We start from the raw sequence: 21,766 nt of genomic DNA on the forward strand, positions 1-21,766 counted from the left end.
GAGAAACAGAGAATGAGGGAAAGAGAAGGGGAAAGAAAATTCAAGACCTTTTGGATTCTTGTATTTCCTAACTAAAGATTTTGCTGTTTTCCTTTCTGGAGAGAGGGGGGGAAAGATCTTTTAGTTTAAAGAAAAAAAACAAATAACCCCCTCACCCCCGATAATTAGGTGCTTGAAGGATGTATATCCTTTTTACTGTAGACAGTGCCTTTTGGCTGACCACCAGGAGCAGCAGAGAATGGCTACCTCGTAACTTCTCTTCTACTTCAGCTTTAAATGCATTACTTCTTGGCCTCGTATCAATAATTAGAGAGAAAAATTCTCTCTGTCTTCTTTCAATACCATCCCTTCTAACAGTGTATTTGCAAGATGACGGTGTGTAGAAAGGGAGTACTTTCCTTTCAGACAGATTCAGAGGTCTCCAGCAATGCCCACAGAGATGTCTGTGAAAGTTTAGTAAACTGTTATTTGGTCTGTAACTATGACTACAAGCTGGGTTTTTTGTAGAAAAAAAAAGTGGCCATTACTGATTTTTTTCCCTGCTCTCCAAACTGGGTGTACTTGGACCACTGAGCTTCTTGTTAAACTTCCCATGATTCTGCCAATCCCATTCAAAGTGACTGGATGAATTTCCTGATTCTGGGAATTTTGTAATTGTTTTCAACGGGGACAGCAGTGCCCTTTCTGACTTCATTCAAATAAGCTACTTTCTAGCAGCAGTAAGGCACCGCTATCAGGTTATATGTAAGCAGCAGAGGAATCAGTTCATATAGTAGTTATTTTCAATAACACAGCCTCACATTTGCACCAGAAAGTGTGAAGTAGTTTACTTTTAGCTAGGATTTTCACAGTGTTATGAGATTACCTCAGAAAAAGGACTGCACACATCTCTCCAACCACCCTGGGAGTATGGCACTACCGTACATCTTAAAGGCATGGTAACAGGATCAAAGGGGTTAAATGTTCTACCAAGGGTCATACAAGAAACCCATGTAAATGCCTAAAACTGACTCTGGACACCAAGTCCAAATCCCGCTCCTTAACTTCTCTTTCTGTTGCTTGAAAAATAGAAGAGATTTTCTTTCTCAAAACCAAAACCTTCCCTGGCCCCGGCTGTGGTAGCTGCTGGCTTTTGTTCCAGCTGTGTGAGGAGCCCCTCCGTGGGGAACTGCTCAGCCCACCAAATTGTGGTCAGCATCACACCAAATACCCAATGAGCCAAAGCCACTAGAAGGGAGGGGGGAAAAAACCAAAATATTTACCATAAGGCCTGACTGCAAGCCCCTGGATTTTAAGCTCTTCTCATGACTTTTGCTGGAACATGACATCTAGCTTTTTAAAAAATATAATGAAGAGTGTCTTATGTGATGCTGCAGTCCTTTGCAGGGAACCAAGAATGAGGTTTGCCAGGTCTCTCTACCTTTATTGTAAATCTTGTCCAATCAAATTACAACATCCCAGAGAGCTATGAATTTTGATACTTGTATTTTAGTGTTCATTTCACCAGCAATTTTTAATTTTAATTTTTAAGGAAGGGAAATTAAAAGGGGAAAAATTGCCCTGTGCTAATTCACCAGTTAAACACACAGAAAATTGCAAAAGATAAGGTTCCCATAGCAGTTGGAAAAGGTACTGCATTGCACAGATGAGGCCTGAATTTCCCACTTACATACAGCGCTGGTGGTTTATCTCCACATAGCACAGGGACAAGTAATTACTTGGAACAAGGAACAAGGTAAAGGAGAAGTGGGAGAGGAGCCCGTCGCATCTGTGATTCTTTTTAATGGCAGTTCTCCTGCACGGTTTGATACGCTGTTTTGCAACATAGCCATCCACTGGCATGTGTTCCACAGACCACGTTAAAGCTCCTGAGGAGATCCTACCATTGGCTTTTCCTGTGATTTTGACTGTGAAATTCCGATATGTGCTCAAGTAGGCTTTGGCACTGCATTTTACAGCCGTGCTATACAAAGTCCCAGTCTCCACAGAACAATGTTGTATAAAATCGTACCAAATGCCGCATTCAAGTGAAATACCTCCCAGCCATTGCGTCATGTTCATGACTACCCTAGCAACTAGCGACCTTTAATTTGACACAATCTGTTTCCAATGAACCCATCTTACCTATTAATTATCCCTTTATCTTTCCTGAGCTTTTGATCATTGTGCCTGATTATCTGTCTTCCTTATCCCTTGAGCAGTCGGCTGCAGCAAAGCCGAGGGAGAACAATCCTTCTCCCACCCTTCCCCTAAAGCTACTCTACAGTATGAATCAGGCCCATCAACTCCTTTATTAATTCCTCTAGGAAGTGCCCCGGCAGTACAGTTAAATCTGTAGGTGTGAGATCCCTGGGGTTTCATTTCTCCCTCCTGTGCTGCAGTTCATTTTTAACTGACTGGTCTGGGACTTTTCCTGCACTCCATGATTTTTTCCGAAAGAACGGTCAAAGGTTCAGCTATTTCATTCTTGGATGCATTTTCACTGGACCATGTAGATTTGAATAAAGCAAGTCACCTAGATAGCTATTCCTCATCCCTTTCCATTCTGAGATTGCCTTGAGATCCTTCATCAATAACTATGATTACATTAAGCAACCTGTCACTCTCTTCCTTTTTAGTGACAACCAAAGCCGTAACTACTAATGCTGCAGTCTCCTTTTATCATTGCCTATGATATGTTGCTGGCTCCCTCTCCCTTGTATGTAGGTGACCCAGCAATGCACTTTCCTTTGTCATCCTCCAGCTTCTTATGTACTTCTGAACCAACTCACTTATTTCCTGTGCTAACGCCCCATCGTTTTGTGCCACTGCATCCCTGACTTTGCTCTGGCACACCTTTGTACTCTGCTCTCTCTTACCACTGTGGTTTCCTTTCCTCCCACCCAGCATGACCGTGCTTTTTTTCTTTTTGGTTAATACGCTGCTTTTTTGCTTTTCTCTTTTTCCCCAGTGTCAGCACTGGAGGACACCTCTGACAAAATCATTTTGCTGTCTTCCAGGGTGTTGACAGGGAGATCCATCCCCAAGGTGCTGAAAGAAATGCTGGTCCAGTCCATGCCACCAGCCAGCCAGAAAGAAAGGGAGTCCCAGATGCTTCTGCCTCTGATGTGAAGGAGAGAAGGGAAGAGCCCAGGAGAGAAAGGAAACTGCTTCAGGAAGGAGAGAGGGAATCAATCCAGAATATGAAGGAAACATCCCCGGTGCTTTACACATGGGTTTCTCTCTCTGTGACGCCGAGCACCTCCTTGATGGGAGGGGACAGTGCCTTGTACTCTGGCTGGGAGCCGTCCCAGGGCTCGGACACTCCAGCCACGTGCTGCTTCTTCGGCTGGGGCAGATCCTCCGCTGGGGAAATTAGCTGTTTTAGCCGCTGCAGAGAGGCAGGCAGACAGAGGAAGTCTCCGTTAATTAAGCTGATAAACAAAGTGACGCTCAATAGCAATCCACAACAATTGCTGGGGGCAAAGGCATCTGGAGAGCTAATGCTCCTAAATTCCTACTCCTTTCCCACTGAATAGCTGTACAAGAAAGCAGGCTCGCTTTCCTACCTTTAAGTGATCTCAGTGACAATTATTGCACCTCTGGGCTCAAACCCACACCATGTACTATTGACCTAACACACAGAGCTTCTCACAGACCTATTTCTGGGAGGAAGGATGCTAGTGGTTAGCTAGCATGGCCTCTAGTCCCCTGATTTCGCCATAGACATTTTTTGTGGTTATGGAAAAAACTGTGTAAACCCCAATTTGTTTTCTTATGCCAAGCAGCAGTGCTTCCCACTGACTTTGATGGAGCTGTGGAGCTTTCAAAACAGTCTGGCCCATGCAAAGAGCTGGGCATCCGCTGTTCTGGCTGAAAGCAATAGAAAAGTCAGGATCTTAAACAACTGCCCCCTGCATTTCAGTTCCCATAAAACAGGTCATATCATGATACCTACCCAGCAGTCCTCCCCTGGTACAGCATTGCCTTCCCAGTGATGAGGAGCTCCTGTCTCATGGCATCGGCTCATCTACCCTCTCAAAGCCCAACAAACTGTGGCAGGGCAAGCAGGGCTCATGGCAGCCACTCACCCTTTGCTGGGGGGCCATCACAGAGCTCATCCCCTCACCACTTCTCCCCAGGAGGAACAAGGCTCACAGACATTACTCCAGTGGGTTACCTACCTGTCCTGCCCCAGACCTGCTCCCACCATGCCTCCTGGGCAGCTACATTGGTCACAGCAGGCAGGGTTGTCCCTGTCCTTCTGCAATGCAGCCCTTGCTGCAGGCGGGTGCCCTGCAGGTAACCCCTAGTGTTGTCCCAGCTTACTGGCCTTTCAGGCAGTTTATTGTTAAAAAAAGTGCAAAGAACTTGGAGCTGTTTGGGTGAAATGTGTTAAGTTATCTTTCTCAACCCACAGATACAGCAGCTGTGATTTTCTGATCTTTCTCATTGTGTTTTTGAAGCCCCTCTGGTACCACAAAGCTTCCTGAGACCCTGAGCATCTTGTTACAGCCCAGTAACCTGCTGTGTCCTGCAGGTACCTGCCAGGCTTCATGGGGTGGCATATCATTTCCCTGATGAATACCGACTTTCACAGTTACTAACTTTTCCCTTCACAGACTGTTTAGGCCAGTGTATGCTCCTCACTTACAAAGCACATCACGAGCAGAGCAGGCAATTCGTCCGTGACTCATTTGATCAGTTTCAAATACTTCCACTCATTATGAAACACCTGCCAGAATTCAGGATTTCTCTTGTTTATTCAGAAGTATTTGCTCCATAATTTCTGAAATCAGTCTTGGCCTAAAGCTTCCTGTGAGCAGTTCATTGCACGTTTTCAGCGTTTGGAACTTGAGCTGTCTTAATCAGACACATTAAGAAACAGCATTTGTGTTTCTTGGTCAGCCAAATGTAACAAGATGAATCAGTTTGTTGCAGTGACTGATCATAATTACCAGTTACAAACTTGCTTTCAGTGAATGGTTTGCAATACTCAGTTGAAATGGACTGTACCTGGAAACATTTGTGTCAGCAAATTAATATATTACATTTGTGGGGCATGACTGGAAAAAAGGAACAGGTAAATTTTGAGAAAAACATTTTTCAAAACTGGAGTAAATATTCCAAAACATATTGCGTCACTTGCTTTGATTATCCCCTGAATCAGCATGGGCTGCTCTCCTAAACCATGTCCTTGGAAGTTTCTTCATAATAATGTAACTGAGAAGTCCTTGGAAATTACATCTAATATCATCTAAATCAGGGTGTAGATAAATAGAAAAACCCTCAATCTGAAACTGGCCAAATAAGTCCCTTGGATGTGCCATAAAACAAGCATTTACAGCAGTGTTTCAGTCCAAGGACTCAAAGCACTTTGCCACAGGTAAAACGTATTGCATGTTTAACAGATGGGACACTTGGACCATTACTTCACTGACAGCTCTGAGCCCTTATATAGCATATGAAACCTCTGAGCTGTGGGTAGTCTGATGTTATCAGCTGCACGGTCAAACTCTTCAAACTGGCCATGGGAAGGGAAAGATGCATTGCCACTAAATGGCCTTGAGCACAGGAAAGGGCTATAAGAGACAGGACTCAAGACCTAAGCTTGGAGCAAATTATATTGCAGAAACTTGGCAAAAAATTCACATGGACTTTCTCATGTTAGGAGGTTACATTTCCAAATTGAAAGAGTCATGGAAGTGGAAGTACTTAGGTGCTTTTCATTAAAGCTGTGTTCAATTGCCAAGGGAAATTATAATTTATTTTCCAGGGTGCCACTACCTTAGCCTTACACTAAGCCCTTTTTTCAAGGGATTACACGGGCAACACCTCTGTGTGTCTTTGTCCAGAGACCTTTTTTGGCTAACACAGCTTTGTACATATTTATACACCAATGTAACCATTCCAGGGTCTTTTTCAAGTCTCAGTCCCAGTCAAAATGAGTTGGTCCAAAAGCTACAGCAGGCTGTAAGGTCCTCTCTGGCAGCATTAAGCTAATTCAGGTACTGAGTACCTTTGCTATCTACACCCCCACGGATGGCAAGCAAGGCCAAGCCAAGGAAGTCAGGAGTCACTGGGGCAGACCCTGGGGCAGAGCTCTGGCCCCTCCATGCTGCTTCCAGCAGAGGTGGCTGCATTGCTCCTGGAGTGCATGACTCTGGGCTCCCCTGCAAACCCCTCATCTCATCACAGCCAGCAGCGGTAACCAGGAGGCTGAATGGTCAAAGGCAGCTAGGAGCCTACTTCATTGTATCATCTTTCTCCTCCACCTCCCTGCCTGCATCATTTATGCCTCTCTCACTATTTCTCTGAAGGCTTTTCCCCCTCCTCTGCCTCTGTCTGGGCATTGCCTCATAACTTCTTCTGAATCTGAGATGGGCATTAGCCTGCTCTTCCACAGCGCCTGTCACTCCTTGTTAAGTCACAGTTCCCAGACAGTAAATAAGAGCCCTTGTGGGCACTGATTCACCTTCCCTCAGGAGGCAGAGCCAAAGTGGATGTACCACACCCAGCCCAATCCTGGCTGGATTAGCAGTGCAGGGTCTTCCTCTCCACAAATCTTCCAGTGTGACTGGCACACCTTCACCATGTCCACAGAGACACTCTTGTTCCCTATTCACTTGCAGACCCTCATCCAGCTACAATTGAGCCTGCAATCTGGGGGGGGGGAAGGACAGCGAGAGAAACTGTGCTGAAAATTATACGTGTTGCATATAACTCTGGTCCTCCTCCATGGATCATGGGTTACATCTCCATGACACCATTTTCTCAGGCACGATCCTTCCTAGTACCTTGCCCAGAGCTCTGACAAGGCCAAGATGCCTACAGTGAAAGAGAGGTGCAGGCATGACATAGGCTAGACCTTTGTAGCTAAGTGAGCATCTTCTCCTTAATAGTCATGTGTAATTTCTTCAGAGAAAGTGACACGGTCCTGATCCAGAACTAAAAAGGGAGCAGGGACAACAGACAAAAGGTAAAGCAATACCTGGCTTTGCATCTGGTTTTCGTTGGTACAAATCAGTAAAGGAAGAGGAAGCAAAGATGATGTTATGCCATCTTTACTTGTGTGGCCAGTGGGATCAAGCAAATGATAAATCAAGACAATCAGTCTGTGGCCTCAAGCAGCCTTTTTGGGAGCTGCAGCTGACTGGAGCCTAGAAATGCCCTGTTCAAGCTCCCGATGCCTGGGACTTTCTCCACAATTGGGTGAGCTGAGCAGAGATAAATGCAGCCATGACCTCTCTCAGCCACTCTGGCATTGCACACATGGAAGGGATACTCTGCTATCCAGTGGAGCGAGCATTAGAGATGTTCTGCATATATCTACATATTGCACCAAATGTGGTGGTCTGATGTCTCACAGAAGATGCCGGACATTTGATGCTCTTCCTGGAAGCTGTGCTGAGACTCCCTAAAACCTCTCAGATTACCAGCAAGAGCTATAGGGCATTCTGGGGAAGGGACACCCCCATGCCTTGCCTTCTCAAAGGAGAAATGTGTTATGTGCATTTTCCCTGGAGCTCTTCCCATGAGTTGTCTGGAAGAAGCTGGGTGCGCTGCACCAGCAATTTGCCTGTTGCCCATGATCTCAGTACCTGCTTCAGGGGTCCCTTGGTTTTCAGTAGGATGAAGACGGCATAGAGAGGAACACAGACCATGGAGGAGAGTGCCATCAGCCAGCCCACCACGTAGCCCCAGGGCGGGTACACGTAGACATTGTTGTATTTCAAGGGTGTGTACTTGATCAGGGAAAACAGGAAGATCGCCTGAGGAATAGAGAACACAGACATAGCCAGAGCAAAGGAGGCAAAGAGAGAAAGGCAGCCTGGACATGCTGGAAGCACAGTCTAGATAGCAATGACTGTGTTGTCTTGCAAGAGCTAGCACGGGCCTTGCTAGCTGCAGCAGGGCAAAGATTGGTGCACACTGACTGTGCAAGGGGTTATCTCAGAGCCAGGGCCAGGCTTCTCAGCACGTACAGCCTTCCTGTTTCCTATGGGATCAAACTAAGCAAAGTTGGTAGCAACTCTGAGGGTCCAACATCTCTGAGGCAACAGCTGAGTCATATAAAAGTCAGGACTTTGTGCTGGCACTCTCAGAAACCCTCCAGGAGGGCACAGATATCCCACTCTTGGGGCCCTCTAACCACAGACCTCTCAGGCAATTTGGGATGCATCAGGCACTAGCTTTGAAAACGTCCCAGACATTCAGCTTCTGCTGAAACCTGTGGACAAAGGACCGGAAATCTTTTGTAAACTGTAGCCAAAGATCCCATCTATGTTCCCACCGAGGTCAAAGAAAACAACTGTCCACATCAGACAGTGGAGCACAATTTGCCTCAGAGGTCATGTAAAAGTCAGTGGAACAAGGCAACATAAATTCAAAACAGGAAAGAACTTGCCTGACCTGGGGTGCATTTTCTTTAAATATAGTTGTCAGAAAAGTTTTTGAGAAGGCTTAATAATATATAAAGCAAATAGCCATAGAAAGATATTTCTGAGCCACAGGGGGCCACAGAACCACAGGTTGAAGCAAGTATTTCAGAAAAGGATAATTCTCACTGGTTTTCTTTTCCGAAGTAATATGACCAAACCTCTTCATACTTTGAGGATACATTTTCCCTTGCCTTCACAGAGAACAAGAGGATTTTCAGGCTCAATTAATTTTCCAGACAAAAGATAGGGCTTTACAAAGGAAATAAATTGCAGGCTCAACTATGGACCAACTTCTGTTTTGCAATTTGATAAAATTACAGCAGCACTTTGAAAACAAATCAACCTTTTCTACTGCAAATCTAGGAACCCAGTATTAATATGCCACACTATTGTAATTGTGTGTACTTACTATGCACATGCCTGGGGTGAACACCAACCAGCATATCTTAACCAAGGGCCATGGCCGGAAACCAATCATGTCCTCGATGTTGTCATAGAAGCGATCCGCACCTTGGCCACCAATCAGCAGAGAGACAAAGACAGAGATGAGCAGGTGAGATTTTCTTTGTTTTCTTCAACAGCTACTCATATCAGATCCCAATGTTCATTATCCTTCATGTTGCTTCTCTGCAAAAGAGTGGCTGTCCTAACAATGTGACAGCAAGTGATTGGCTTTTCTGACATTCAAAATGCCCAATTTAAATGCCTAAATACAGACTGCGGTGTTTGACTTTATCCGTAACTTTTCAAAAAGCTTGACATAAAAGAAACATCCTGTCCCTCGGACAGCAGCAGCTGTAAGAGAGAGGATGTAAGAGAGAGATGGATGTTGTACTGCTAACAGCTGGAACTAACCCCTGGCACAAGGCAAGCAGGTATGTCTGGCATACGGGTCAGTAAGGGAAAGCTCTCACAGGCTGAGCACATGGGAACGCATGGGTCCTCTGCTTTCTTTCTTCCTTTCAACATTTTGGACACCAAATAAAATCTTTTCTTGTAACAAGATTGGCACACCAGTGAAGTTCAGGTCAAGTATCCCCACTGAACTGGACATTTTCATTGTCATCAAGAGCCTACTTTCCAAAGACCATTTCTCTTTCTGCCTAGCACAAGAAAATCTGGCAATCCAAACACTGCTGGTAACCAAATCTTCTATCTGCAAGTGTTGCTGTCTTGCCCAGTGGGAGTTGTCTTGTGGGAGTCTGATCTCCTCTTTCTCATCCCATTAGCTTCACCCACTAGATTACATATGCTCCATCAACCTGAATCTCATAATGCACCTGGATGGAAAATACCTCTGAAGAGCATCTAAAAGTCCTGCCACTGACCAAACCCTATCTGTGCTAAGCACTAACTGTTCCCAACCCAAAGCACAAACAGGAAATGTGTGAAATGGTATACAGAGGAGACAATGTAATGCAAATAGACTTCAGCAGACCTTTAAGTAAGCTCTAGGATGTCATCTAGGAATAAAAGCCTAAGGCTGGCCAAAAAGAGATGTAAAATGAAGAAGAATCAAAGCATCATTCATAAGGGGGCATAACATCTTCACCCAAACTAGAGCTAACCAGAGGTACAAAATCAGACTGCCTCAGGTAAAACAGGGTAACAATATTAGACAAAAACCTGCAGCTAGACTGCGCAGAGAAAGAGCTACCAGTTAAGTACCTCTAGTATCAAATAATGCCATGTTTTTCCTATCACAGTTTTATCAGAGTACTTAGCTGACAAATAAGTGCTCTGCCCTTGAGGGTATTCCCATGGCATTGAACTCACAGTCATGCCAAGGTTCCCACCTGCAAGCGTAATGAGACCCTTAACATCTGATGGCTGGGCAAAATATACGTTAAAGAATAGTGAATTGAAACTGTCTAGAGGTAGCCACTTAGCACAACTTATATAAAACTTGCTTAGCACGAGTAGCAAAATTTGCTGGAGCCTTAGGCCGCACTTGGATAAAGTAATGAACCTTTACTTTGTTTAGTAAGAAAAGTGCCTCAGAGCTGGTTCAGACCGGGAAGATAAGGAAGCTACACGCAGTCTGCATTCCTATGTCACCCACTCCGAAAGGGAAGACATCACAACTTTGAAAATAAGACCAGTACAGGACATCAGGACCTTGGGAGACAATGGCAAGACCCAACAGGAAATGAAGGTGTAACCGTCAGCAGAGATCACAAGAATAAAGATAAGGAGAAAAACAGCTTACCTAGGAACAACGACGATATCCAATGAGGAGCAGGAGACCTCAGACCTAAAAAATTACTATTGGTCTAACTACTGCGTGAGGGGTGGGAAACTTAAGTTGAGAAAACTATAATTGCCCAGGAATTTTTTTGTTGGGGTCCCTCTTCAGAGGCACCCAGCTCGAGCTGTAATTACGGCACGCGCGTGATTAAAATTTAATTATTTAATCTGCTTTGATTTGGCTCTGAACTTTTTCTGCAGGAACCTAGGGTCGGGCCCTGTTATGGTGGCCGACAAGCCTAATTTCCATAACATATATGCCTACCAGACTAGCCACACTTGCTAGTGTTCAGGGTAGTGTTTAGGATTTTATTTTGTTTTCTTTCTTTACATCTTAGAATTAAGTCCCAGTATTATGTTTGCCTTAAATGTGTGAATCCTATAAAAGCATACTATCTTTGCCTTTCTTTTTTGTAATTCTTTGCATTATTTTCTGAATCTCACATCTAACGTTTGCAGGAAAGCTCCTTTAAAACCAATTTTTTACGTATTTAGGTTTGGAAGGACAGATTTCTTGAATACCTCATGGTTTCCATCTTGAGTCTGTAAGTGAACAAGTAGCCTCCAGGAAAATACAAGCTGTGGCGTATCAAGGGAAATACAACCAGCCTATACCAGAGAAAAAAACCCTAAAACTACCAAGCTGTAAATCCCATAAAGCCTCAGATAGCGTTTCTGAAAATATGTTGGTGATAAAGAGGGTTGGTATAAATAATTTATTTTGCCAAAAAGCCAAAATCTTCCATGGACTAGAGAAAAAAGGAGAGAGATGTATAAATGATACCAGTGTTTCCAGAGAAAGACACTGTGATGTTAAACAGATGATGGATAAATTCATTCACAATGCAATGGCATTGAAGTCGAACATCACAAATTTTGGATTTAGGATCTAGTGGAAGAGCCATAGCAGTTAAAGAAAACTACAAAGAGACCAAACAAAAAGGACACAGCAGGCATCCATCCTGCACCAAAAAAACCCCAAACTGAATAATACATTACTAGTTATAGCGTGCAGTAGCCTCCATCTGTCCTTATCCCTTCTTGCTGCAGTATAACCACCATGTCCTGCTGTTCCATCGCCAAGGTTGTAGGCAGCAGATGATGCAGTGAAACACAATGGGACCTGACGTGAATGGACTCAAAGAGTATATGAACAGGAGGTTTTTACATGTTCTACATTTCGCAGGCAGATGAAAAAGTAATCAAGCTTAAGAAATCATCAGTTCAATCAGTCAACATTGGCTTTTTGAGCAAATTAGAAGCCAGAAGACTCATGTATTCCCTCTTCCTTTCCAGCACATTAGAAGGATTAGATAAAGCTACCACAGGGAATGCCCTAAAGGCCTCCCTGAAAAGATTTCTGTTGGAATGAATAAAGATGTTCACCCTAGATGTTTGCGTCTAGGGTATCTCCAAGACACAAAAGTTGCTATCCATGAATGCTAATATCACATCTCTTGTGCTGACCAATCCCATACACTCTCAAAGATGTCACATCCTTTTCTGATAAATCATTGAATTTTGGAACATAAACTCATGAGAATATATTTTGCACTAACCCAGACAGAGATATGCTTATGTTCTTATGTCTTGTCCTTACGGAGCCCTTCTCATTCTAGGGAGCTTATAACAACTGCAAGTGTTATCCAAGCTGAAAGGGACCAAGATGTTTCTTCTTCTTTTTTTTTTTTTTTTTTTTTTTAAACACTATCCAGCAACAGCAAGTTTCACAGATGAAGTATACACTGGAGGAAATACTTTTCAGTACAATCTGTTTGAACTGTTATTTTGGAACCTAAAAGTCTCTGCCTTTCAAATCATTCCTCCCAAGCTGCATTTATTTGCATTCATCTATATTGAATTTCATCCACAGGATTTCAATAGGTAATGACCTTGGCTCTTTGCCTTAGTGCTAAGCCTGTATCTGCTTCCTCACTGTCCCAAATATGCAGCATCAACATCTGTGCCAAACCTGTATAAAATTCTACCAGCAGAGGGATTACGGCATTGCAACAACTGTGCACCCTTTGGGTACCAGGTGCACAGAATGGTCTCCTTATGATCCATAAATAAGGGTTCACCTGTAGTAGCTGCATCAGAAAGCATAATGCACACACAGCTTGTGCAAGCTTGACTGGGAGGATCCAGCTTGGATATGGAGATCACAGCTCCTAGGAGCCACTCTGCATGTGAGTATGAGAGACACATTTATACCAACTCAGCATGGATTCACCCTGGGGCCACCCACCAGTATCCACTGGCATCGGTTTTCTCCAGCTTTCTCTACAGGTCTAATGGCTTCTGCCTCAGCCCTCCTGCAGTGGTGGGGAAACCAGCTTTCTCCTGGAACAGCTTATCCTAATGTGCGGGCTGTGACTGCCTGGAAAACATCCTCCCTGCAGCACATTTCGGTCGTGTCATGCTGCAGATCATAGTGCTCAGAAAGCGTACCTGCTTACGTGAGGGCTGGGTCTTCCCGAGTGGAAGGGACAGAGGAGAGGGGAAAAAGCAAAAAGCCTCCCGCACTTTGCTCCAGCAAACATGATTGGCAGGTCTGATGCCACACGATACTTTTGCAGAATGAGAGCAGTATTTGAGGAAATCCTCAGATCTTTGTAACAGCAGCTGCCTGACAGGCAGAAGGAAGCTGCCAAGCAGTGGGTGGTTGCCGTATGTGCTGGGAGAGGGGAAACTCATAACGCATATTTGTGTTCGCAAAAAACACTGTAATTCTTCACAGTGTAAGCAAGAGGCTCAGTTCTGCCAGTTCTGAGGCTGAAGAAAACCCATTAAGTGGCACCAGGGATACTTTTTTCACTAAAATGCCACTCCTTGGCTTGCTGGCTACGTTTCAGCCCAGCATCAGGCCAATGAATGCAAAGCAGAACATGAAGAGGGCAAAATCTCACTGCAGAGTGGGGCAAATGAACACCGAGTGGTGAGGTAATGACTCATTTCTCAGCCCCCAGTTGCTCCATCTGCCTTCCAGGCTGCTAAGGCAGCATTATCCCTCTCGCTGTTAATTCTCTGCTGTTATTTATCCGTGCTGGTCAGTAGGGAAGAAATGAGGCCTGTGCAACCATAACAAGGGCAGTGCATATTCTGTACATCCAACTATAATCCAATGTGGTGCTGATGAAGCCCTGTCACAGAGGGAAGGGGATCTCCATCCCCCTAGAAATCCTATGGGGGCTGCACAGAAGGAGACTCTCAGTTTAAATATGGCCTGCATCTGGTATCACAAGCGCTCAGGGTAGCTTCTCTTTCAGGACCTCTCTTGGATATATCTCTCTTGCAGAGATGCTTCTGTTGCATTCCCTGGAGATCACTCCCAAGCGGCTGCATCTGCTCCCATTTCAGTAAGAGGGAAGGCCGTCCAGGCTAGCAATTGGTTCCTGATGTGCATAAAGTGTTTGGAGAACATGATACCTCCTTCATCAACAGCTGTGCTACAGCCATTGCATCCTCTATAAAACTTTAAGTGGCAGAGAGTGCATACAGGGACTGATTGCTCACTGTCTCTTCTAATGCAAGACGTAGGCGACACGAAATGAAACTAGCAGGGGGCAGGTTTAAAACAAGCAAAAGAAAAGTGACTACTCACACTGCCTATAAAAAAGCTGTGAAACTGCTTGCTGCAGGATTTTTGTGGATGATAGATGTTTATCTGAGTCAGCCAGACAAATTCACAGGAGAGAAATAAATACAAAGATCTTTCTTCTAGCTCTGGAAATCCCTGGGCCACAAGTTGCTAGCAGCTGGAAGAATGTTTTGGAAATGTATCATTGCTGACTTCCTCTGCTCTTGCACTCCTCCCTGAGCAGCCATTGCTGGCCATTGAAAGAGCCCCAACATGGAGTTCTTGTCTGCAGTCTTTTTTTTAGGTTATGACGGATAATCTGCCTGGCATAGCTAGGAGCCAGCAGGGGCTGGATGGGGTGGATTGACAGTCTGATCTAATCTGGCAACTACTAGAGCTTTGTACAGTCCTTACAGATACAGAGCTCCCATGGTTCCATGAGGCCAAGGAGAGGGCAGCTACTTTGCATCATGCAGGATGAGACGTGGGACCTTACAGTCTCTATACATGCTTCAGTAAGATGAACTGCAGTCTGTTTGCTCAGGCACTGCTGAGCATGCCAGAGATCTCCCATAGGATATCACAGGACGTTCTTCTTACCACACTCTCTAATAAGCATTTGGTTTTCTTCTGATAGTTCACAGAGGTCAGTTGAGTAGGTTAGTTACAGTCTTCACCAAGAGCCAAATCAGTTCCACCTGTTTCTCTTAGGACTGCTCTCACAGCCTACATGAATGGGAGTAATACATAGCAAGCAAAGCACATAGCATCCCAGCTTTTCATGTTGAATGAACTGACAGGGCTAAACTAAGGGAGCGATATAAGAAGATTATAACAGATATACTGAAGAACAGCAGTCACTTCTCCATAGCTTATATTCTAATTCAAAGGCAGGATGGGAAGGGTAACAAGGTAAGGCAATAGGAGGAAGCTTCGGAGAGGGAAAAATCATTCCTACTCTAATGTGGAGTAGTGAAGAAACATCATGAGCAAACACATTGGAAACCAGACAAGAAGAAAGGTAATTACATACCCCCTCAGGGAGAGGATGGGTCTTTTCCATCCACCTCCTCTTCTCTACCCCCAATCCTTCCCTTGAAAAGAAGCAACACAGGTCTTTGTGTCCCACTTACCATACACCCATCCTACAGAGATGACTTCAAAAATGGCCAGAAAGAGCAGGCAGGTACCACTAGCAGCATAATAATCAAAGAGCTGGAAGATGTACATCCCCCCCTGTGGGAGAGTTAGAAAAGAGGGAATCATGGCAAAACTATTCCATATGGGAGAAAAATGACTAAGATGAGCAGGGGAATAGCAACAGAAAGACTGCACCCATACCACATGGGAGAAGGAGAATAGCTTTCTCTTGGAGCTGACCACACTAGGAGCCACCCTGTCCCAAAAGGACAGTCAGAGCTGGTTCCAGGAGAGCGTTTCACACCCGTTTTATGACACTGTTGGTATAGGCTGCTTTCTATGTCCCCAGGAGCAGGAATCAGAGTATTCTTTTTTTAAATCATGTAGCAAGTTTCTAGCACCATTTCAAAATACCATGTGGCTGTACTGATCTTTGCACCCCCAAAAATGGGATCCCAAGGCACATGACAATCAGGATGTTCAGATACCTCATTTTAGTCTGCATCCATCTTTACATGCAAAGTGTCCAAGCTCTGTGGTGGCAGAGGCACATGGCTCTCCTGCTGTCTCTACCTTTGGGTTGACCCCTGCTTAATTGTAATCAGTTACTGGTACAGCTCATTTGATTCCCAGCTCGTTCTCATATTTTCACGTGTTTTCTCTACAGGAAAGCCCTTCAAACATAAGTCGAGCAGATGCTTCCCAGTGGTACTCAAGGACTCTAAACACTGGCAGAATAACAGAGCAGTTACCCCTTTATCCCACCACATACTGATGTGATGTCCTACAGCGATGGGAATAGATGCCTCCATGCAAAACAGCGTAAAAAAGCCATGGAAACCTTTAATTTAGTTTCACACAGTCAAAGCTCTCTTCCTCTCGGTGGGAACTGAAACAAATTCTTAGCCAGGATCTTGCTGGAATATCATTCAGAAGTGGCTAAGAGGTTTAGCAGGAAATAGCTGTCACTACACAGTGCATGGAGTCAATGTAGAGGGGCGCTAGGACCCCAGCCAAGGCATGTGGTACACACACGGCACAGCACATCATCATGCAGGCGGAGGTGTTTGGCTGCTGTAGGGCAAACTCCATGTGCATAGCATCATACAGATGCACCTTGGCTGCTTCTGCTCCCAGGGATCACACTTCATTCTGGCCAGCTTCCCTCCACTGCTTCATGTGAACATGTCCAGAAACCTCCTTCTACTAACTCAGGCAAGGTTAAGGTGCACTCATTAGCCCTGGCCTTTCGTCCCTCAGCCCAGCCTCTTGTGGAGAGTAGCCAGCAAAAAAATTGCTGCCTTTACAAGAGCTTCTACACGTGCAGCTCAGCTTGTTTTAATCATCAGGCCTGGTATTTGGATAAAACTGCATATCACATGGCCTCTTGCGGGTTTGAGACCATCCCTGTGGAAGGCTCAGTTATGCGGCTTTGTAGCATGCACACTAGCATCATGCAGGGTAAAAGCAGCGCTGATTGTGAGAGACACCAGCTAATGTATTAGAAATGAGGGATAATTAACAGCATCAAAGACAAGCTTGCTGTATCTAAATGTTCCTCCAGGTCAGTCTTCCAGGCTTTCTAGTGCTCAGCTGCACCACAGCTATTCCTTCCTTACCTCAGTGACCAGCAATAAGCCCAGAAGGTAGCATATAACTGCAATGACCAGGATCAGCAGCTCTCGACGCCCTTTCTTCCGAAACACTTCCGGAAACATGTCAATAATAGCTGTCACCGTGCTTTCCACACAGACAAACTGCAGACGAAATCATGTCAGAAAACCCAGTGGCTCCCTAAACACATGTTCCCTCACCGTCATTTTTTCCTTTAGCCACCCAACCCCTTTTTTTTCATGACACAGCCTGCTTGACAAGAAACAGCAAGAAACAAGACTGAGAGAGGAGACACCAACATTAGGAGGAGGGGCACAGCTGTACATGCTGCTCTGCCCATGCTGTTTTCTCCTTTCATCTGCCTCGCTTCCATCAAAGGCCAGCTGCAGCCACTGGGAACCCAAATGCAGCTCGGTATCAATGAGGTCACTTCTGGAGCTGCAAGCTAAAAGGGTTAAAATACAGCCACATCTGGAGGAGAGGAGCTGTGAACTGCATGAGGAATTGCCTCAGACACAACGGACCACATTGTTGCACAGCAGGAACACACAGGGCATATGGAAGCAAGTGACGGATTGCACCCATTGAGCATGGTGAGAAAGTGTCTGAGAAGGCACAAAAGCTGTTGTGACAGAGAGGAGATCCTCTGCCACCTGGAAATTAAGTGGAGCCAGGTGACTGTGAGGGCACAGCTCAGCCCCAAAATCAAGCACACCCTGGTACAGCAGGACTGGCTGCAAGATACACTGCAACAGTCTCCCTAAATACAGCGGGAGGCCTGGAAACCGCTGGCAATTGTGCTGGTTTTCAGCAGCTGACCATGGGGCCAGATGAAGCAAAGCATGCTACCTGACTGTTGGCTCTGCAGCACCCAGCACCCACAAGGGTAAATCAAAGAACATCAGCTGCCGCTGAGGTGGCCTTGCCAGCTCAAAGCAGAGCCATCCGCAAGATGAGGCAGGAGGGAACTTTGACCCTCGGGCCAAAAGTGAAATGGAGACCAGCACCTGTTTTTTCAGGATCAAAGGCTGAGTGCTGCAGAGCAGAGCCTGGAGCAGAGCGCCCACCTGGCAGGCATACAGCAGACCCTCCTCTGCCCTCGTGCCAGGGCTGCTCTGCTGGATTTGGGTCCTGGTGTATGGGGGTACAGGGGAGGAAGAGAAGGGAATGCTGCCAAGCGGAGCACCCTGGAGATTACCCTGAAGGGACACAGCCGGTGGGGGACAGCACTATCATGCTGGGGAGCATTGCTGCCTTCCTAGAAGGCCCCTGCTCTGTCCCAGGTCTCACTCCACAGCGTGTGAGGTTTTGGTTCTGGCACAGAGGTGGGAGGCAATGCAGCTGGGACACCCTCATGGATGCGTGCAGAGAAGGATGTCAGAGGTCCTATCACACCAACCCAAGGCCCAGGCTCTAAGCACCTGTGCTGTGAAAGTGCCATGGATGGTGTGGGGAAAGCACTGGAGGTATCAGCAAAGCACAAAACCACTCTCTCTCCTTTCCCAGGAGCCTCAGGAGATGCTCAAAGAGAGAACAGGCACCTTAAAGCTAGACAGGGAAGGGATGTTTGCTGTACCTGGCTGTCCAGTCCCAGGAAGATCAACATGAGGAAGAAGAGGCAGGACCAGAGCTGAGACACAGGCATCATTGTTACTGCCGTTGGATAGGCTATGAAAGCCAGGCCAGGACCTGCCAACAGATCGCAGCATGAGCAAGAGCACCCTGCACACCACTGCCTGCCACCACCACCCAGCAACTCAGAGAGTGATTTAATGTCCTGCTTTAAAACCCATTTTGCCATGGCTCCCTGCTCTAAAATGTGGTCGGGACCTAAAAGTGGTGATCAGGACACCGGAGCTGGGAGAGGTCATGACAGCAGGGAAGATGGGAATGACTCTGGTTGAAAACCATGTCTGGGAGCATAGATCCTGCAAACCTGGCTGCAGGCACCCACAGAAATAGAGGATGTAGATAACATCACAGGCTTGACTTCATAGACAGGATCATAAAAAGTCCCCTCCACTTCAAGCTTTCTATTGTGCTTTGTCCCTGAAGTCTCCTGAAGAAACCTACCTGATTCAGCCACTTCTGCAATGGATACACCCCGCTCTTGAGCCATGAAACCCAGCACAGAGAAAATGGCAAAGCCAGCAACGAAGCTAGTGGCACTGTTCAGGAAACACAGCATGATGCAGTCTCTGGAAGGGGGTGAGATCAGAGAGAGAGCAGAATGAGCCCACTTTTGGTCACTTCTGTATTCAGCTTCCTGAATCAGACAACACGGGTCAAGGAATGTCAATACCACTCTTGAACTCCTTCTGAAGTCAATAGCTCAAAACAGACCAGAGCCAAAAACCAGCCTACCAGTTTGTACTCCACTGTTCAAGAGCTGTAGGATTATATGTGGCACAAAGAGGGACAGAGAATCACAAAATCACAGAATGGTTGAGGTTGGAAGGGACCTCTGGACATCATCTAGTCCAACCCCCCTGTTCAAAAAGTGTCACCTACAGCAGGTTGCATAGGACTGTGTCCAGGCAGGTGTTGAATATCTCCAGAGGAGACTCCACAACCTCTCTGGGCAACCTGTTCCAGTGCTCTGTCACCCTCACAGTAAAGAATTTTTTCCTCATGTTCAGACAGAACTTCCTGTGTTTCAGTTTGTGCCTGTTGCCTCTTGTCCTGTTGCTGGGTGCCACTGAAAAGAGTCTGGCCCCATCCTCTTGACACCCTCCCTTTAGATATTTGTATACATTGATCAGATCCCACCTCAGTCTTCTCTTCTCCAGGCTGAACAGGTCCAGCTCTCTCAGCCTTTCCTCATATGAGAGATGCTCCAGTCCCCTAATCATCTTAGTAGCCCTATGCTGGACTCTCTCCAGTAGTGCCATGTCTCTCTTGTACTGGGGAGCCCAGAATTGGACACAGTACTCCAGATGTGGCCTCACCAGGGCTGCGTAGAGGCGGAGGATCACCTCTTTCAATCTGCTGGCAACACTCGTCCTAACGCACCCCGGGATACCATTCGCCTTCTTCGCCACGAGGGCACATTGCTGGCTCACGGTTAACTTGTCCACCAGGACTCCCAGGTCCTTCTCCACAGGACTGCTTTCCAGAAGCCAGTCCCCAACCTGTACTGGTGCATGGGGTTATTCCTCCCCAGCTGCAGGACCCTGCACTTGCCTTTGTTGAACTTCATGAGGTTCCTCTCTGCTCAACTCTCCAGCCTGTCCAGGTCTCTCTAAATGGCAGCACAGCCTCGTGGTGTATCAGCCACTCCTCCCAGCTTTGCATCATCATCAGACTTGCTGAGGGTGCACTCTGTCCTTTGAGCCAGGTCATTGATGAATAAGTTGAACAAGACTGGACCCAGTACTGACCCGTGGCGGACACCGCTAGCTGCAGGTCTCTAACTAGACTCTGCACCGCTGATCACAACCCTCTGAGCTCGGCCATTCAGCCAGTTCTCAGTCAGCCTCACTGTCCACTCATCTAGCCTGCACTTCATCAACATTCCTATCAGGATGTTATAGGGGACAGTGTCAAAAGCCTTGCTGAAGTCAAGGTAGACAACATCCACTGCTCTCCCCTCATCTACCCAGCCAGTCATTCCATCATAGAAGGCTATCAGGTTGGTTAAGCATGATTTCCCCTTGGTGAATCCATGCTGACTACTCCTGATCACCACCTTTTCCTCCACATGCTTAGAGAGGACATCCAGGATGAGCTGTTCCATCACCTTTCCAGGGATGGAGGTGAGGCTGACTGGCCTGTAGTTTCCTGGGTCCTTCTTCTTGCCCTTTTTGAAGACTGGAATGACACTGGCTTTCTTCCAGTCCTCAGGCACCTCTCCTGTTCTCCGTGACTTTTCAAATATGATGGAAAGCGGCCTAGCAATGACATCTGCCAGTTCCCTCAGCACTTGTGGGTGCAGCCCATCAGGGCCCATGGATTTGTGAGTGTCAGGTTTGCCTAAATGATCTCTAACCCAATCCTCCTTGACCAAGGGAAAGTCTTCCTTTCTCCAGACTGTCTCTCTTGTCTCCAGGGTCTGGGACTCCTGAGGGCTGGCCTTAGCAGTAAAGTCTGAAGTAAAGAAGGCATTCAGTAACTCTGCCTTCTCTGTATCCTTCGTCACCAGGGCACCCACCCCATTCAGCAGCAGGCCCACATTTTCCCTAGTCTTTCTTTTGCTACTGATGTGTTTGAAGAAGCCCTTCTTGTTGTCCTTGACATCCCTTGACAGATTTAATTCCAAATGGGCCTTAGCATTCCTCGTCACATCCCTGCATACTCTGACAACATTCCTATATTCCTCCCAAGTAGCCTGTCCCTTTTTCCACATTCTGTAAACTTCCTTCTGTTTGAGTTTTGCCAGGAGCTCCTTGCTTATCCACGCGAGTCTCCTGCCCCCTTTGCTTGACTTCTAACTCACAGGGGTGCACCAATCTTGAGCTTGGAGGAAGTGATGCTTGAATACTAACCAGCTCTCCTGGACCTCCCTTCCTTCTAGGGCCCTAACCCATGGGATTCTTCCAAGTAGGTCCCTGAAGAGGCTAAAGTTTGCTCTCCTGAAGTCCAGGGTTGCGATCCTACTTATTGCCCTGCCTCCTCCTCGCAGGATCCTGAACTCCACCGTCTCATGGTCACTGCAGCCAAGGCTGCCCCCAACCTTCACATCTCCAACCAGTCCTTCTTTGTTTGTTAGTACAAGGTTCAGCAGCACACCTCTCCTCGTTGGCTCCTCCACCGCCTGCGTCAAAAA

The 21,766-nt window shown here is 46.3% G+C and overlaps 1 protein-coding gene across 2 annotated transcripts in view; it reads right to left on the reverse strand.

Moving 5' to 3' along the window:
- Positions 1-265: 265 nt before the first annotated feature.
- Positions 266-21,766, reverse strand: part of LOC112993405 (sodium- and chloride-dependent betaine transporter-like) — a 47,044-nt gene continuing 25,543 nt past the window's right edge. For both annotated transcript variants that reach the window (XM_026117043.2, XM_064514807.1), the window contains exons 9-15: positions 19,075-19,199; positions 18,578-18,690; positions 17,007-17,144; positions 15,381-15,483; positions 8,830-8,930; positions 7,581-7,751; positions 266-3,370 (exon numbers count right to left, since the gene is read on the reverse strand). In XM_026117043.2, the coding sequence (XP_025972828.2) occupies positions 3,206-3,370; positions 7,581-7,751; positions 8,830-8,930; positions 15,381-15,483; positions 17,007-17,144; positions 18,578-18,690; positions 19,075-19,199 (916 nt within the window). In that variant the 3' untranslated portion in view covers positions 266-3,205. The remainder of the gene's footprint in view (positions 3,371-7,580; positions 7,752-8,829; positions 8,931-15,380; positions 15,484-17,006; positions 17,145-18,577; positions 18,691-19,074; positions 19,200-21,766) is intronic.

The sequence above is a fragment of the Dromaius novaehollandiae genome, chromosome 1 (genome assembly GCF_036370855.1).
Source record: "Dromaius novaehollandiae isolate bDroNov1 chromosome 1, bDroNov1.hap1, whole genome shotgun sequence".
Taxonomy (NCBI): Eukaryota; Metazoa; Chordata; class Aves; order Casuariiformes; family Dromaiidae; genus Dromaius; species Dromaius novaehollandiae.